The sequence below is a fragment of the Mercenaria mercenaria genome, chromosome 16 (genome assembly GCF_021730395.1).
Source record: "Mercenaria mercenaria strain notata chromosome 16, MADL_Memer_1, whole genome shotgun sequence".
Taxonomy (NCBI): Eukaryota; Metazoa; Mollusca; class Bivalvia; order Venerida; family Veneridae; genus Mercenaria; species Mercenaria mercenaria.
Genome location: NC_069376.1, coordinates 33599386 through 33619636, shown reverse-complemented (window position 1 = coordinate 33619636; position 20251 = coordinate 33599386). Strand labels below are relative to the sequence as shown.

Here is a 20251-nt window from a genome sequence, read left to right as displayed (position 1 = left end):
ACACACCTATGAAGTTTCAAAGTCCTAGGTGAAATACTTGTCCAGATATTAAATGAACAAAAAGGTTCACAAAAAGGTTAACATTTGACTCATTATTCCCATCCATCCGCCCACCCTCTCATCTGCCCGCCCTCCCATCCGCCCGGACAGCCCTAATCTACAAACCAAAAAAAGGTCCACAATTGTACCAAATTCAAGCAAAAGTTATCCAACTTGATTATTCCAGTAGGCTTGATGTCTATAAAGCTTTGTGTAAAGTTTCATTCCAATACATGCAAGCTGTTACCAAGATACAAACTTCACAAAACTAAAACCAAGGTGAGACGCTGACACCAACATACGTAGCATTGCTCTTGCTATTCTTCAAATAATGGGGCAAAAATTGAACACTAGAGTAGTAATTTTATAGTGCAGACATTATTGTATTCTCAATAATAGATGTAAAATAAATATGTTCAACCACTAGTGATGGAGGAGAAATCATTAATATTGAGGGGGGAAAAATCATTAATAGTGATGGGGGAATAATCATTAAAATTGATCGGGGAGAAACCATTAATAGTGATGGGGAGAAATCATTAATAGTGATGGGGGACTTATTTTTGTGGATTCCATGTTTATGCCAAATTGCCAATCTATTAAATTCAATGACAACAAACAAATACAATTCGAGTTTATTATTCATTTCTCAGTTAAAATCTAAATATTCATGTTACCATGTTAATAGCCAGTTTTGCAGAAACCATTAAATTCTACGCCCCCCCCCCCCAAAAACAAGTGATTTCACAAAAATTCACAGTATTAAACGTAACATACCAATATTCTGGCCTGCTCTGGCGTAAGTGTCTGATCCAGATTACAAACTGTGTATTCTTTGTTTAGAGTTATCACCCCTTTTTTCAGTGAGGTTGGCAGACCTAACTGCCGTAACTGAGGCTCCATAGAATGTGAAAATTCTGGCAAGGGGCCTTCTTCTAATATAACTGTTTGTGTGGCCACCGCTCCAGCTCTCGCATAATCACTCACACGGAAATTCTTGAAGTATCTAAAATACAGAAGAAAGACCCGACAATAATACATGTACCGGCGTTATAGTAAGGTCCAGCCAAAGATGTAAATACAGGTTACATGTTGGAGAGCTAAGAAGAAGTCTCTACTTAAAAGTGGTCTTTACAGGTTATTTCCCAGTCTTCATGGCCGAGTGGTTACTGATGCTGACTTCAAATCACTTGCCCTTCACCGATGTGGGTTCGAGCCTCGCTCGGAGTGTTGAATTTTTCATGTGAAAAAGCTATCCAGCTGACTAACAAAAGGTCGGTGGTTCTAAACAGATGCCCGCTCAAGATAAAATTTTGCACGGAGGAGCACCTAGGGTCTTCCTCCACCTTCAAAAGCCGAAAAGTCACCATATAACCTACAATAATTGTGTCGGTGTAACTTTAAACCCGAACAAAAACAACTACCGGTACTCAGGGGTTTAGGAACACTGCAAATGATTCAATCATTCAAAAGGTTTATTATGTTTACTGTCAAATACTATTATTCACACATTTCAAGCTGGGCAGTATATTTACAAACTTAAGTAGTCCCATAATTGTTGTTAGCCAAATATAATTCATAAATGTTACTGTCAAGCTGCAAACAATAATAGACAGGACAGACTGTCGATGGAAAAATACGAAATACTGCTGTTTTACAACAGTCTCATTATTAAGTCTATAGCAAAAGTTTGTTGTATAAGTAAACATTCTTATAAAACAGTAACACAATGTAATAAATCAAAGAGAGACACTCCCTATATTTCTAATGTACAGTGAAATTTTCTTAATCATTATACAAATTAGCCTGTTAAATACTATTGTTTTTTTGTTTGTTTTTTTTTTTTGGTTTAACGCCATTTTTCAACAGTATTTCAGTTATGTAATGGCAGGCAGTTAACCTAACCAGTGTTCCTGGATTCTGTACCAGTACAAACCTGTTCTCTGCAAGTAACTGCCAACTTCCCCACATGAATCTGAGGTGGAGGACGAATGATTTCAGACACAATGTCTTCTATCAAATCGTCACGGAGAACATATGCCCCGCCAAAGGATCGAACTCACAACCCCACATGTGTAGATCTGCGCTCTCCCTACTGAGCTAAACGGGCGGGCTGTTAAATACTAAGTAATGTCGCATCGACAGGGAAATATGCAACATGTTAAATACTAAGTAATGTTGCATATCGCACTGTCGGAGGTTATTTATCAGCAGTGCTTAGGGCTGTCATTGATTGGGTCTTAGGCGTATCGACGATACCGATATATCAGGAGACAAATATCGACGATACATCGATATACTGATTATTAAGTTAGATTAACGACCTATTTGTTCATATAATACTATATACCTTCCTGTAAATGCTATTTTAAGTTTTATTGCCTACTTTCCATATTTCTGTTTGATTGTGTTGTATTTGTATTTAAGAAATAAAAGAAATACATAAAAATTAATAACATCTTTCATTTTTATTTTGCCTTCACTCCTTTTTTGCATTCATCCAAATTTACAACTTTGTGAACTTAAGTTGTTTTTTAGGGTCTGAGTGTTTATTTGGGTAGTTTTTTCTCCCTGTAAAATATCGATTTTTGAAAATGGGAATCGATAATCGATCGACAAAAAAAAATCGTTGATACATCGATATCGTTTCTATCGATGACAGCCCTAGCAGTGCTGTAATCCGTCCCCACAAGATAAAAATACTGCGCTATATAGACATCTATAAATGAAATTCAGAATGCAAGCAAGAGATGTAATTTGTGAGGTGCATGTGACTTTGACCTTCAAGATACTGACCTCATTTATTCTTCTGCATAGCAAACCTCTTGCTTTACACTGCACTGTTTTTCATCGGAATTCCCTCAAGTGTTGTTAAGTTATAAGCTAGACACAGTGTTTTAGAGGGAAAGACAAACCAATGGAAGTTTGATTACTAACTACATATGCCTCACTTTTTGGGGTAAAATATCTTTTGTAAAGTGCTGAAGCAGTGCTACTTGAGGTACTGTTAAATTTCTAAATGTTCCAGTCCCACAGCTGACAACTTTTAGATGAACACCAAAAGCACGGAATCAAAAGGATAATCTGCCGTTTTCAAAAAATACATGTACATAAAAAGATTTAATCCTAAATGCCATCCATACTCACTCTATAACATCATCTTTAGTTTTATTAGTAAAAAGCAGCCCTGTTTGTCCTTTTAAATTTTTACTAATTTCATGTAAGTTGTCTCGGTACTCGTCTGTATGTGTTCTTCCTAATGCAAGGGACATAACTTTATTCTTCCCAAAGTAAAATCTGAAAACAGAAAACACAACAAACTTTACAATCATTACAAACACCGCCTCAAAAAGTTAAAACAATTTTTCACTTAAATTTGGTTGGCGACAAAAGGCCCTGCTTGAAATGGACAGAAAAACTTATTCCCAGTCAAGCCCTTAGCAAGAGGTCGCCATTCACTCCTCAACTTATATAGTATGCTGTTTCTGCAGCAAACACTACCATTTTAACCCTTATCCTGCTAAATTTCTGTAATGAGCTTGTCCATCTTTCAATTTGGACAGTACGGTACCATTAACTGTTAAAAGGGGTGCTTACCACAAAGATACTGACTGAATAGCAAACAGTCTATCTATGTCTATGTTATACTGCTTAACAATCGTTATCGATTATAACTAGCAGGTGCTTTGTCAGGGATAGCTGTTAAAAATATAAGAATACAGAGATTATGTGCATCTCAAAGATAAAGTTAGTAAAAGAACTATTTTACAGGTCAGGTTAAAAAGTAAAAGCAGGAAGTTGAATTAGAACTGATAGAAGTGTGTTAGCTGCCCAACAAATACTTCTAAGTTGGGACTAGCTTGCAAAGACACAGGGAGACTGTTCCACAGACGTATGCTTCTGGGAAAAAAGGAGTTTGCATGATAATGTGTCTTTGAATACGGTATCAAGTAGTTTAAGTTTCTAGTAGGTCTAAGGTGACTGTGGTCAACAAAAACAAGGTGTTGTTGGATCTTGTATAACATAGTAACTGAGCTGATCTTACGGCATTGTTCTAGGGTTTGCCAGTTTAGTTCATTTATCATTTTGGAGACACTACTGGTGTAATTGTAGTCATTAGACATGATATCTTGCTGCAGATCTTTGAACTTGCTCAATTTTATGGGTTAGGTATTTTTGCCATGGATACCATATGGTGGAACAGTACTCTTAACTGGGGTCTAACATAGGTTTTATATGCAACCTCTTTGACTCTTTTATTTGGGGTTTGATTTGCTGATCTGCTGATCTTGGTCTGCACTTGTCGCAAATGTAGAATCACTTGCCGCCAGAAGGCTAAAGGTTGAACAAGTGGTCCATGATGGCCTCATGCTTTTCTGACCTTCCTAGCTTCATTGCTTTTCTGGTATTGTTTTGTTTCGGTAAAGTCTATTAAATTACTTGCTGCTACATGCCAAATATCTACACTCCAAATACTGAGGTTTCATAGAAGAAGGTTTTAGAAGTTTTTCATGTAAAAGTCAATAAAATGGGCTCAGCTGAACCAATTTCATTGGTTATGATTTGTATTGATTACACCACATACCAAATATCTAAGTTATAACTGTTTCAGATAGGAAATTCTTCCTTTCTGTTGCCATAGCAACAGGAGTTTTGCAAGTACTAGCTCCATTTCTATGAACTTTAACGAAGACCACCTAAGTAATAATCTGGTAAAGTTTAAGTACAAATTGGAGTAAAATGTATTTGTAAAAGCTTACGATGGATGGAAAGATGAGACTTAAGACAAGTAATAATTATATAAGTTTTTGAAGAACTAAAACCCATTTTTAGAATGTTACATTTACAATCATGTAAAGATCTGAATCAATAACCTGCTGTGTTTCCAATCTTGTCGGACATCTTTTAAATGTGTGTTCCTCATGTTGTGTACTGAAAAGAGGAAAATTCTGGCATATCTGTCCACATTTTCACGTATCTGAAAAACAAGAGGAATTCCTTTAGCTGGGACCAAGAACTGAAATGTCATTAACATAAATCTTATTTCAAAAATAAAGATGAAAGAAAAAAATTACTTAACATTGACTGCATGTGATCAAATGACAAACACTACCTAAGAGTACCATTTTCTTTTAAATCTCTGTTTTATTGCAGCCAGGGATTGAACAAGGCTTGTGATCTCCCACGCTCAATGAAATCATGTAAACACATATTCTCACCTGTATGCAGAACTGGGAAAATTGGTAGTTTTAGGCACATTTAGAAAGGGTCCATTTACCAGAGAAGAAAAGAAAGGTTGAATAATTCTACCCTGCTTAATTTCTTCTTTCAGTTTGGACAGTACCATTAACTGTAAAAGGGGTGCATACCAAAAAGATACTGACTGAATGGCGAACAATGCAGATCATGATCATGATCAGATCTGCACAAACGTGCAAAGGCAGAATCAATCATGTCCAGCATGGTAAGCGTTAAGACATCAGAATCATGACAGATGATGACAGCACTGTATAAAAAGAATATCTTACATCTTCTATCAGTTTCTGTTTCAGTTCCAGTCCTTTCTTTCTGGTCTGTGTCAGTGAAACTAAAATAGATTTCAAGGAAAACTTGAGAACTGTATAACAAGAAACATTATGATGCTATGCAACAAAGCTGCTGAAAAACAAAAATGTTATAGTAATAAATAACAAACAAGAGCTCTGCAAAGCTGAATAATACATGCCTGAAGTTTTATATCTGAGGAGGAGGAAGTGAATTTTAACCTTTATCCTGCTAAATTTCTAAAATGAACTGGTCCATCTTGGCAGGCCGATCTTGGTCTGCACTGGTCGCAAAGGCAGAATCACTTGCCGCCAGCAGGCTAAAGGCTAAAGATCTTTTGGGGGGGGTGTAGGAGTGTGGAGCATGGCAAGGAAGTGTTGATGTGGCAGTGGGTGGTAATAAGGGCAGGAGGGTTTTTGTGTAATGGCAGTGCTGGAATACTATGGCACAAGAATCTTTCAACGGTGTGTGTGTTTAGGAGTGGGATGTGGGGTGGTAATGTGGATTGTTGCATAATGCACATTGTCTCATCGCAAACTACCAATATGCCAAGTTTCAAGTCAAAAGCTTGAACAAGGCAGTCTGAAAGTGTTTATGGTATTGGGTGGAACCATTAAACATAAAAGTTGTGACCTTGACCTTAAGCTGGCAGGGGTGAATTTTGAATTCTGCACATTGTCTTGATAAGGGGAATATTACAGCCAAGTCATATAAAATCCTTCAAGGGGTTTAGGAGATACAGAGCAGACATAAAATGGAAGGCTCAAACTTTTGACCTTGAGTTGTCACCTTGACCTTGAGCCAACATGGCTGACTCATGAGTTCTGCACATCGTCTTGATGAGGTGATCAATTGACCCAAGTTTCATGAAAACCCTTCAAGGGGTTTAGGAGATACAGAGCGACCACAAGGCTCAAACATTTGACCCAAGTTGTGACCTTGAACTTAAGCCGACATAGCTGACCCGTGAGTTCTGCACATCGTCTTGATGAGGTGATCATTTGACCAAAGTTTCTTGAAATTCCTTCAAGGGGATTAGGAGATACAGAGCGGACAAGAAATGGAAGGCTCAAACATTTGACCCAGAGTTGTGACCTTGATCTTGAGCCGACATAGCTGACTCATGAGTTCTGCACATTGTCTTGATGAGGTGAATATTTGACCCAAGTTTCATGAAAATCCTTCATGGGGTTTAGGAGATACAGAGCGGACACAAAATGGAAGGCTCAAACCTTTGACCTTATTTTGTGACCTTGACCTTGAGCTGACATGGCTGACTCATGAATTTTGCACATCATCTTGATGAGGTAATCATTTGACCCAAGTTTCATGATTATCCTTCATTATGGTAATGGTCAGCGAATGTGCAGAAAACACAAATACTCATTTATTATTAAAATACTTTGTCACAATGTAATTCAACATTATTTTGTCTAATCTATTTGTGTCAGTTTGATTCCTCGTGATTTTTTTGGTGTTCCTTGGTTACTAACTTTTGCAGGTAAATATAAACAATCGGGTGAATGCTGGTGTCTGCCTGTGAACCATTTAGATTTAAGTTTTCAGTGAATATTAGTTAAATCTTACTTGATACTAATGATAGTTTATTTCCAACAAAATAATCAATGTAAACAACACAAAACATCTGGAGGCCCGTTACCCTTGACAACCACTTATAGGAACCATACATCTAGAATAAGAGTCTGGAGGTACAGATTCGTACCCCTAGACACTTCCAATATGAAAGGCAGTGGCTAGGGGTACGGTAACAGGACCTCTAGACAACACGTACAGGGCAGGCTAGAGGTCCGGTAATCAATATGAATAGTTTATATATTTTACCTTTAAAAGCGGGAGATGATTTCAAAAGTTTCTTATTGTTTTAAATATATGGTATTTTTGTAAGTCACAGGAAACAGAAATATTCAAAATTTTGCAAATTAGACAAATAATTAATCGTAATTTGTATGCCGTAATGGGAAGCTTTTATTGTTTTTTCTTGTTTATCTCGGGACTGATGAATAAAGATAATAAACTTTATGCAGTAAAACGAATTCAACAGTTCATGAGCACAATCCATGTCTTAAATACCGTAATAATTCTATTTATAGCCCGGGCATTTATTAGAAACATGGTTGGCTCAAAAGTTAGGGATGGGCGAATATTAGAGACAAATAACCAGCAAACATTCAAAATCTTGATGCAATATTTATTTTCGAACATATAGGTGACTGTAAGAAAGTAATGATGTGACAGTCATACAAAAATCGATAACGGCCATACTAGATCGGTACTATAACCGGCCAAGCTAAACTCACAAAATACATGATTAAATTTAATTTATTCTGTCATAAATATAGTATTAAGTATTTTTGTTCGTGATTCTGTCAATTTCAAGCAAATTCAAACAGCACCCTATTGTTTTAGATCAAAGCGCCTTGAATCCAGTATTGATTAAATTTCCCTTACGGAACCCCTGTCTCGAAATGCCAGACTATGACGTGACGTAATTACGAAAAGCGCGCGCCTTTGCATTAACACATGTCACTAGGTCAATACACATTACATGTATATAAGATATAGTGGCATGTGTGTTCGTTTCAGTTAAAGCAGCCATAAAAGGTTATGTTCATAAAAATAATCATCCTTTCGGAACTATACCGACATGCATATTTGAACCTGAAAAGTATCGTGTTCATATAAAATATTTGGAATTAAAGACAAGAAAAGTGATGTACGATCTTACATCAGAAGGGAAATAAGAAAACTCGCTGTTTAACTGATAAAGGTAGGATTATTTTCTAAGATTCATAGGTTGGGCGCTTATTAGATAACATCGTATTTTTTATTTTTTTCTAAAAAAAGGCCGTTTTTTTTACAAAAAGTCAGGACTGGGCGTTTATTAGAGCATGGGCTATAAATAGAATTATTATGGTACTAAAGAAAAAATTAAGTCATCAGTCCCGAGAAAAACAATAAAAGCTTCTGATTACGGCGTACAAATTGCTATTAATTAATTGTCGAATTCGCGGTCGTGTTTTCCCTGGGATTAAAGAATTATTAATACTCCTGTTATCTGTGACCTACCATTTAAAACGAGAAAATATGAAAACATATTTTTGAAATCATCTCCTGTTTTTTAAAGATAAAATATAGTCTCCTAGCTCTTTGTAAATACCGTTCTCAGCATTCATATTGATTACCGGACCTCTAGCCTGCCCTGTACGGTTTGTCTAGAGCTTGGGACCCCTAGCCACTTCCAATATAAAAATAATCAGCACGACCATTGTGCCGACAAACACTTCCTATTTCCACTCCAGTTATCACCCAGTTTGGAAATTCCCAAGTCTCCTTGAGCCAGTTTGTGAATGAAATTAATCTGTTTTGATCGATGAAAACATTAGAACATTCATTCTTTGTACACAAATCATTCCATGCACTTATTCTTATCAAATTTTGTTTGTGGCAATCCGGCTACTATAACACTTCAAATGAATGTCGCATTTTACTAATTACAATAATTGGAAATTGTTGTTTATGTCGGTATAACATACCTCGTTTATCTCTTTTAGATTTTGGCATTTTCACTGGTTTTTAGTAACCCTTTCTATCAAATATACTTTTGTTTTTATTTGTGATAAATAACATGTGGTTCCGGCGGAACAGGAAGTTTGTCAAAGACTGTGTAATAACGGAACGAGTTACTGACAAATCGTGCCTACGGACGGAACAAATAACAAAAAGAAACATAGACTAACAAAGTCTATTGAGATCAATTAATCTGTAATAAAGTTTATTTCCTTCTTCATAATGACACTGATAATTTCTATGAAAACCCTTTGCTCCATATGCTCATCTCAACAGACTTATTAAATGCGATTCCGAGGTTATATAACTTCTGGAAGAGTGATTATAGTACCATAAGTCAATAGCCCCCCTCAAGTGACTGCAACAAGATTAATGAACTATTTCAAATTAGCTGTACCAGATGTTTGATATTTCTTTAGAAATGAAAGAAAGTAAAGCCTTTACCACATTATAAAAGTATGTTCGATCATTATTACAGTTGCTGAATAGCTGATGTTAAACTTTTTTTAACATTCATGTCCTTCAAAATGCTTTTTTAAAAATATTTCATTAGAACTGTTTTTGAAATCGCTAGTAAGACTTTATGAAATCTTTATAAATGGAGAGTACTTTTTCAAAACAATTTTATATTGATGCATAGGATCAAGGTTGCCGTTAAGGTATTCCATGTAGTCCATGTAGAAATCGAGACCAGGGGTCGTATTCATAAAGCATCTTAAGTATAAGTGTAAGAAATTGATTATTTACTTAAGTATTACTTAGTTAAAAAATTTGTTTTACTGAAGTATATTTGTTATTCATAAAACAACTTAATAAGTAATTTTTGGCTTTTATTGTGGACGAAAACATTTAAAAAAAAACAACATTAATTTCAGACAGATACAACATGTACAATTATGTTTAAAGTGCTTTTATCTGAAAAACAACACTTTAATCGTATTCACGGCGCCATTTTGTTTTCTGACTTAAGTCATTTCTTACGTATCTTAAGTTTAAGCTGCTTTTTGAATAGGACTTAAGTTTTTACTTAGACTTAAGCTGAATTCACCACAAACTTAAGTAAAATTTTCAACTTAAGTCAAAACTTATACTTAAGATGCTTTATGAATACGGCCCCAGAACTCCATTCTCTGGTGTTAAGCTACAGCATCTTAGGCCCTTTAGTGTTTTCGATTTATCTATATTGGTACATTATTTTTTTTAGATTAGTTAATAATTTCTTTTTCGTTGCATTCAATGTTAGTCTTCCTTATTATAGGTATTCTGATACCATGGCACCCAAAATCTTTTAATTTTGTTAGTTTCTTTTTTCTTTTACTAAGTTTTAGTAGTCATTTTTTTTTTAATTAGTCTTTCTAGTTTTCTTTGCTTGTATTTACATTGCACTGTCTCCACATATTTTTACTCATAGTATAGCCATTATTTCTACCAACATCTATCTAATATTCTGTCCTTTCTGTCGGCAGAACAATTCCTGCACAACAGATGGTTGTTCACTATTTCATTCCTGAAATGATATTTTGATACTGGCAGAAAAATTCCTGCACAACCTCAACTGTACGTTTTAACTATTAAAATATTTCTATTGCTGTACTTTTCGGCAGAGCAATTCCTGCACAAAATCACATATAATCATTTTCTCTTGATGTAGTTATTTCCTTGTATTCTTGCATAGGGGGTGTAACATTTGGCTTGAAACTTGCTGTCTCCTGACCAGTGTTTGTTCAGTTTTGCTTTGAAGGAGTCTATTGTTGGTGTCTCTATTTCCTTATTTGGAAGGCTGTTCCAGTTTCTAACCACTCTATGACTAAATGCACTGATCCTGGTTTTATGTTTAGCATAGTCCTTTTGCAGTTTTCGGTTATTCCCCCCTAGTTACAACATTGTGACTAAATTTCAAGAGACTTTTTGCTGTTATATCTAACTCATTTATGAGTTTGTAAACCTCTATGAGGTCTGCTCTATCTCTCCTGTATTCAAGAGTCGGTAAGCCCAGATGTTTAAGTCTCTGACTGTAATCTAGTCCACTGAGACTCTGCAGCGCTCTTGTTGCTCTTCCCTGGACATTTTCTATTACTATCGCATCTTTTTTTTTGTATTTAGGAGTCCAGATGGCCGAGGCATACTCTAGATGTGGGCGTACTAGAGATTTATATAGTAACAGGATCAACAAATAAGCAAGTTCTATATAACAATGTTATTAAGATATATCAAATATTGATGCCTGGTAAGCTCATATATTTTTGAATCATTTGAAGGTGTATTGTCCATACAAAAAAAAATACACGACAACACTATGTTACTGTTTGTTTTGTTTTTTTTTACTTTATAGTCTTCAATGATATCTCAACACAAAATTACTGTGTAAGATTTATCATTTCGCAGTCAAAAAGATGTCTGTAATAATTCTTGCTTATTGTTTATGGTCATCTTATTTCCTAATTCTTGTTCAGCAGACACAACTCTTTCAAATGATACCTAAAATATGGGGTTTCCAGGCATCGAAATGTTACCTATTTGTGGATCGGATACCTTAACAACACCTGCCTTTATCATCTGGTGAAAAAATAAAACTACTCAAGGATTACAGTTGCAAAATATACTACTAACGATTACATGTAATTAAATTGATTGACAAAAGCACACGTTAATTTTCATACTATCAATTTATTTTCTGGTTTGTGATAGTGACACAATCTTTGTAGCCAGACATTCTGTGCAATTTAAAATCTCAAATAAATAGTACAGCATAACCACTTCTGTGGACAATTTAAACACGTACATGTTTTGGATACCCTAAGATGTATTTGATGAAAATACTAATAATATAAACTTTTTGTGATCAATCTAAACATGCACGTGTTTTGGATACCCTAAGATGCAATTTATGAAAACATTAGAAATATAATAATTGACGGAACATGTAAAATTTCATTTTAATTTCATGATATCTAATAGATTATATGTTTGTAAATAATTAGACATCTCCCTTCTTTCAATGTCTCACACAGACTTCATTGATATAAATTTTGAATTTGAAAGTTGAATTAATTAATAGCTTAGGATTGTTTTAATTAGATATTTTTGAAACACTTCTTTATTTCTTGGGGTGTGGGATGGTGGTAGAGTCACACTGTCACAGTTAAGTCATATGGCGACATTTAATGGTAGAGGAAGACCCCAGGTGCACCTACAGGTATTGTTTCAGGCATGGCCAGACACCCACAGGCATTCCATAAGCCACCATAACGGTTACCCCCGTGAAGAATTCAAACGCCTCATGTGAGGTTTCGAAAGACCAGTGATTAGAAGTCAGCGACCTTTACCATTCGAACATAGCGACCTCTCTTGAAATTATTATGACAGTGCAAAAGTATGATTCAGTTATTTTATGAAAGTGACCAAATATAATGACCGCCAGTTATTGTTTTGATCGATTGTGTGATTTCATTAAGAAACTTTCTCCTATTAATGATCAATATTTGGTTGGTGTTATCATCAATCTTTTTTCTACGTACAGGTCAAGTATTAACTATGTTACAGGATATTACTGTAACTGCATCTACAACATGATTTAACATAACAATAAACTATAAATATTTTCTTGTTTTAAATAATTACACCCTTTATATAACATGCTTAGGATTACTCATGTCTACTTTATTTACATTTTACAGATTATACATTTATTAAAGTTTATCAAAGTAAAGTTGATTAACACCTCTCCTATTCAGCTGGTAATAAAAAGTATGTATTGGCAAGCACTTCAATATACAGACTTTGAAAGCCATTTAGGATTCTATGATCTATGGCACTGGAGTCAACCAGGGGTTATGTTACATCATAAACACATTTGCAATGATCTCTAATGAGATGGTAATTACTAGCTGGGCTAAAAGCCGCCTAGTTCAGTTTGCATTTGCCCAGAGTCAGAGATAAAAGATATTGTATTTCTTTCTCAGGAAGTGCTATGTGAGAGGATTAAATGACAGAGATATTTATTTTGGAGGACTCTAACGACTGGTGCAAGTCTAAATGAGACAGAACGTTTTCTTCCGGAAAATAGGCATGAAGTTAAAAAGCTTTGAAATGCATGTAAATGTCCATATATTTTTCAAAAATTAATATACATGTATATATAATATTTTAACCGAAAGTGCATAGTTGTGAGCATTTAATTATGGGGGAGACATATTGTCCTAACGTCCGTCCGTCAGCATTAAGCGTGTCCGGCTTTCACAGGTCAAACTGCTGGCTGGATTTTGACGAAACATGACAGGAGTGATCAGTACAAAACTTAGTTGTGCATATCGCCGGCACATTCTGCTTCGCTGCATAAAATGGCCCCAGAGCTAAAAATAGAAAATTCTTGTTCGGCCTTCACAGGTCAAACTTCTGGCTGGATTTCGACGAAACTTCACAGGAGTAATCAGTACCAACCCAGTTGTGCATATCGCTGGCACGTTCCGCTTCGCTGCATAAAATGGTCACCCAGAGCTAAAAATAGAAAAATCTTCTCCAGCTTTCACAGGTCAAACTGCTAGCTGGATTTCGACGAAACGTCACAGAAGTGATCAGTACCAAGCCTAGTTGTGTATATCGCAGACACGTTCCGCTTCGCTGCACAAAATGGTCGCCAGAGCTAAAGGTATACATAAAGGGGAGACATATGTTTTTGTGACAAAAACACCTTCTAGTATTTTCGTTGTCATCAAGGAAATGTATAGTTCTCTGCTTTGACGTGTAGGGTAGAAACAGCGATGGGACATGATGTATTGCATATTTTCTATTTGGGTATATATTTCATTTTACGTTCTACAGTGACCTTGCTTAACAATGGTCCAATATACAAATAATATGAATTCTCATACGTAGATGGTCTCTGTAAAATTATTCCTAAAGAGATGTTGTCTGGAAATTTAAGTTCTCGTAGCAATGATTGTTTGTTTGTTTCCTGGCAAATCGGAATAACTGGAAAAATCATCGTAAACGGTCACCAAAGAAACATTTTCAAAAGCGGGCCAACATGTGAACATTCAACGGCAGATAACTAATACTTTCCTATTAGTGCCCATTCAACGGCAGATAACTAATACTTTCCTATTAGTGCCCATTCAACGGCAGATAACTAATACTTTCCTATTAGATTAGGAATTTATTTGCCAAAAATTAGGAAAAACGACATAATCCTCTCTTGGTTAGAACTATTATTAACGCTCTTGGATAGCATAATAAACATTATTCTTTAAATAAGAACTATTTTTCCGTAAGAAGAGTACAACAGAGTTATCTATTCCTTATGTAGGCTTTCACCGATATTCAAGTGGAAGACAGTGAGGAATTGCCGTTACGGAATCCAGCTTCATTTTATATTTGAAACCTTGAAATGATAATACTCGATTCGGAATTTTATCAGATAGTTTATGTAGATGTTTGTAACATTCTTAACGATACTGTCAAATATGGGGATGCTCGAATGGGAATTCAAAAGAGCAGAACATGTAGAATACTTTAATTCAGTTCCACATGAGTTCCGACCGTTTATTCAAAACAGGATCATTGTATTTTAATGTGTCAAAACCGCACTCACTTTGAGGAATCGGTTTAGTAAAGTTTGACCCTGAATAAAAATGCAGATCTAGCGTGTGTTTTCTTTTTCTTTTCTTTTTTTATTCAAAATTTAATTTTTTATTTGTTTTAATTTTTAGAAGAGTATTATACATTATACAGTCGTTTCTATATTTTTTGCTAAGAACGCCAGCTAGCTCGCAAAATGTGCTCCAGTCTTTGCTCCATGCAATTAACTTTCCTGACAATTAATCTAATCATATGTAACGAAGAGGCAAAGAAGGCCGTGTGGACATTGCAGGAAGTGTGCTGAAAGGTCAGTAACCTCACGTTCGCATCCGTTAACTGATTTCATTCGAATCAGTTAGTAGCGGGGAAGTAGTTCTACGATATCTGTTCCAGGATCTTGCAATCAATTCATGCAAAATATTTTAAAGATTTCTAAAGAAAGTAGCATGAATGAATAACATTTATTTTATGTTTTTCGGTGGTTTATCGAAATATAACGGTGAATTATATCCTGATAAACTCACTGGCCACTCAGTGAAAATTATCAAATCTGATACCCGGATTAATGTCAAAAAGTTTACCGAGCGTACTGAAAGCCGGAAACAATATGACGATGACGTCGTTAAAATGACGTCATCTTTGCGATGCTTCCTGATAAAATTTCCCGCAAATTTCGACATTTTATTGAAATAAACACAACAAAAGTAGAGTTTTAGACATAAAATAAACAGAAAAATTGTTGGTATCGATGTAATATCACGGTAATTTCACTCGTGAACACCAAAAGTTGTTATTTTCACTCGTGGCTGCGCCACTCGTGAAAATATCACTTCTGGTGCCCACTCGGTGAAATTATAACGTGATATTACACCGAAACCAACAATTATCCTCTATGTCATTTGATCCCCGTTTACAACAGACGTATACCAAGTAAGTTAAGGCGTATTAAAAGTATCATGTTGAAACAAACCTTGAAAGTAACATTTAACAGATAACAGATAATTTTCATAAGATAGAATTTATTTTCAGTCAGTGAGGCTACAACAAGCAACATAAGCTCTTATGAGCTTTTACAATCGACTTTGATTCACAGCGCTAAACACTAACAACATAAAATAGATCTGTAAGAAGAGCTTATCGTCAGTAATAGTCGCACTAGAATCTGCAAACAAAATATATGGCTTTTATTTAGATAGAAAATACAAAAAAAATCATGTGTGGTTGTACAGAAGAAAAAAAAACCGTTCCACTTGTTCGTGGTCAAATAATTTTGTTTTCAATATTGAAGCAGTGAAAATTGGCATACTTTCAAAGATTTCGATGGGAGATACCGCGAAACCATTAACTGTCGTCCACGATTTAAGCACAAAACTAACCTCGGCGCATGCACAGACATCTATTTTCAGAATGTCAGGCCGCAAGAAACCGAGAATAATTAACGCTTCATAAACAGAAAAAAACGATCAAATTACCTTTACCGAGGAACTACAGCCTGCGGTCGCCTTTGGTGATTAAATACCATTTTGTTACTTTGTAATAGCTGATTTTTTTTCTGATTTTACGTTGATATTCATGAATAAAATAATTTACAAACACAGAACCTAAGATATCTAATAATGGCATTTAAAAAAACCCAGCAAATTTACTGTAATTTAAATAATTATGACTTTGAAAAAAGAACATGTCTATTCTAGGGAAATTTCAAGCAGGTAACCGTTAGCAAGAATAGCCAATGGTATCGTGCTTGAAATTCAATCTCCATTTTATGTTAACGAGGCATGCTTTCATGGGAGAAAGTTGTCATTTTCCCCATAAGTACCCTGCGGTTGGAGATGTAGCCGTCTTGGTAACTACCCGCCGTGATTTGATCGTTATTTCTCATATTGATAATATTAATTAATGATCGGCAAATTATGGATATTTTTAAGAAGCATTTTAATCGAAATATGTCGGTTAATTGGTAACTATAAATGAAAAGAATTTTAAATATGCGAAATAACGGTCAAATCAAGACGGGTAGTCAACAAGGCGGCTACATGTCAAGCCGCAGGGTACCTGTGATTTTCCAACTTCCATTTCACAATTCCGTTTATTTTTAGAAAACTTTACGAAAAACGGCTAGACTTTACAGAATAAAACAAAACCCATTGGCATTATTGTCTAAACAAAAATAGATTTTACCATACAATCCCCTACAATTCAAAGACATGAAGATGATTAATAAACTTTGTTAGTAACTGGCAAAGACCTAGTTTGACCCGTTGCAATTGTGAACCATTTAGACCTACTACTTGTATGCTAGAAAAATTACCGACAGACGACATTCCTAACGAAGCAGCACGAACGGAAATCTTTTGTCAATTTTTTCAGACAAAAAGTATCAACCTCTTCGGCAGATACAATACACTGACTAAAGGTTCGGGTTAGGGTTAACATAGTGTGCCGGAAAGGTTGATACGGTAATCATACCGAACAGAACAGAACAGAACAGAACAGAACATCTCTTTTATTCTCTCAATACATGTACACACATGCAAATATGAGGAATTTACAATAGACAATATGATCTATTACGAGGCTACCATATATAAAAACATCAAGGTACAGTATATTAGTTATAAACAATTAATATTAAACGTATGATATGCACAATTCATATTAAAGAAAAGAATAATCTGTAAATATGGAGAAGAGATTACATTCTAATTTCTAGCAATTCGTTGGATAACATTTACAAACTTACAAAGCTTCAAAAATTCTGATTTGTTGCTAGTACACATTATTTTTTCTAATTTAAACATATTCGGACGTCGATAAAAATATGGTTTGATAAACTGTCTTCTGGCATCGGAGAACTGTTCGCATTCGAATAAGTAATGAAATTCATCCCCAATTTTGTTTCTACAGGAGTTACAAGTTCTTTCATTTATTGGTATTCTTGACCAGTTTCCCGTTTCAATAGGTAAGCGATGATTCTTTGTTCTAAATTTAATGAAATTATATAATAAAGAGGGTTGTAGTTTGGATAAATAACGTTCAATACCAAAAGATTTCTTAAATACTCTGTAGAATGTGCTATTGCTTGAATTTTCAACTAAAAAATACCAATACCAAAGCGTTGATACAAAGCGTGTCCGATTAACACCTTTTGCATTACGGTTCCGTCAGTATAGATTTAGATATGTTTATGGATCTAAGTGTTCTTTTTAAGTAGGAAACACTTTGGGAGTAAGAACAAGGACCTTGGAAGAAATGAATGTATAGGTCTAAATATTCAATGTAGGACTAACCCAAAATCATATACATGTAATCAAATGAGCACCAGAGATGCCAACGATCCTAATAACTGTTGGGGCGTGGACAAGTTACTAATGGGGCTTAATCCAAATAAAGCCTCTGGTCAAAATGAAATTTCACCAAGATTACTAAAAGAGCTTCACCAAGCTCTAGATAGCCCCCATTCATTACAAAGATATTCTAACTATCTCTTGAAACAGGTCAAGTCCCAAACGACTGGAAAAGAGCAATCGCTGCACCCGGCTACAAGAAAGGTCCTAAATCCAAGGCTGGCAACTATAGGTCCATATCCCTAACATGTATTGCCTCTTAATAATTTAATGGAACATATTCTTGTCTCAGAAAGCTTGTTCCATTTCGATAGAAATGATCTCTTAAGCCAGTATCAACATGGCTTCAGGTCAAAGCACAGATGTGAAACACAACTTAAAATTTCACACAAGAGGTATTTGACAATCTTGAGAATGGCCAACAAACTGACGTCATCGAAATGGACTTCAGGAAAGCCTTTGACAATGTTAACCATCATTAACTGATACTTAAGCTCGATCGGTACTGTGGGAGTCCACCCTTTAGTATCTCAGTGGATCAAGTCATATCTCAAGGACCGACCCCAAAGAGTAAGCGAGTTGGGTTTTACGGCGAATCGACACAGAATGGTCATATATCGCCGATCCGATCCCAAAGAGTAGTTTGTGGATGGCTTCACCTCAGATGAACGTCCTGTTCTGACTGAGGTTCCACAAGGATCAGTCATTGGCCCCTAGCTGTCTCTTTCCAGAGTCCATCAAAAGTAAGTCACGACTTTTTGCAGATGACACTATAAATATCTGACGGTTAAATCCTCTCTTGATTTCAAGTCCCTACAAAATGATCTCCATTCCCTAGAAGCCTGGGAAAAGGACTAGTCAATGGAGCTCAACCCGTATTTATAAGTGTGAGGTATTGAGGATTACTCGAAAGAAAAAACTATCATCTGCAATTATACACTCCATAATACAGCACTAAAAACTACAGAAGCTGCTAAATACCTGGGCGTCACACCAATTAAGTAAAGATCTCAGTTGGTCAAACATATTGATACCATAGCATCAAAAGCAAACAATTCACGTAGATTCATCAAAAGAAATGTCAAAACAAACAACAGAAAAGTTACAAAAGAAACAGCTTACAAGACCTATGTCCGCCCACAGCTTGAATACTATTCTTCTATATGGCACCCTTAGCAAAAATCCCTCACATGTATACAAAATTGAACGAAGCTCAATACGTATACATGTAACAATTATGGTCAAACAAACAGCGTCACTCAAATGCTTAAAGATTTCAACTGGCAATCTCTTGAACAACGCCGCATAAAAAGCCTCTTATTGTATATATATTTTTTAAATTTTAAATAAAGTAGATCTACAGTCTTATTGCAGTTGACCATAACTATCTCACAACTTATGGAACCTGAATTACTTGATCCCATAATCTCAATACTCAATACCATTCTAACAATTCGTTCCTGGAATGGTCTCCCCCTACACAGTCCAGCCCTAGTTTGGTTCTATTCTCTGACAAGCTGCCATGGCAACTGTAACCATCGATCTAATCTGCATGTATGCTTTTAATCTTAGTTAGGCTATTAGTGTAGTTCTTTTTAACTTTGCACCCAATAGGCCTACGCTTGCTCATCTTTTAACAGTCTGTCCCTGACAACAGCCTTCCAGTAACAATCAGAATTGATTTTTGGGGTCTAACTCGTAAGAACGGACCTTTAGGGGAGGTATTAAACTAGAGTAACAGATCGGAACTAGATCTGTCTCAAAATGACGAAGAAAACCGTCGGTCCACCATAGGGTATCCGTGTTTAAACTCCTGTTTAAACTGCAGTTTTTTAAACTTTTCTGTTTCCAATTTTTGGGAATGATGCTTATTTTGTGTACAGGTAGCTACGCCTAGATGCTTCTATCGATTTTTTAGCCTTTTTTTTAGCCTGTCTAGTCATAGAAAATTCCAGTAGCTCTGCTAGAGCTCTATTTGTTGGAATTACTTATCGGGCATCCAGTCGGACCTGTTACAGAATAATCTACCTGTTCTACCTTTCAGATCCTTGATTTCAATAAAGATATATATATATATTAAATGAATTCCGTTTCCATACCGACAATGACGTCACGGTCTTCCCCGGGAATATTGGGGAACGCCTCCATAAGGAGTA

General features: G+C 35.6%; 1 protein-coding gene across 2 annotated transcripts in view; it reads right to left on the bottom strand.

Moving 5' to 3' along the window:
- Positions 1-20246, bottom strand: part of LOC128549605 (mRNA turnover protein 4 homolog) — a 28552-nt gene extending 8306 nt beyond the window's left edge. Inside the window, exons 1-5 of one of the 2 annotated variants that reach the window (XM_053526654.1) lie at positions 20195-20246; positions 5568-5626; positions 4914-5017; positions 3187-3336; positions 817-1045 (exon numbers count right to left, since the gene is read on the bottom strand). In XM_053526654.1, coding sequence (XP_053382629.1) covers positions 817-1045; positions 3187-3336; positions 4914-5017; positions 5568-5626; positions 20195-20243 — 591 coding nt within the window. In that variant the 5' untranslated portion in view covers positions 20244-20246. Of the gene's footprint in view, positions 1-816; positions 1046-3186; positions 3337-4913; positions 5018-5567; positions 5627-9137; positions 9278-20194 lie in introns of those variants that run through there. The other variant, XM_053526655.1, reaches the window with a different exon arrangement.
- Between the last annotated feature and the right edge of the window lie 5 nt (positions 20247-20251).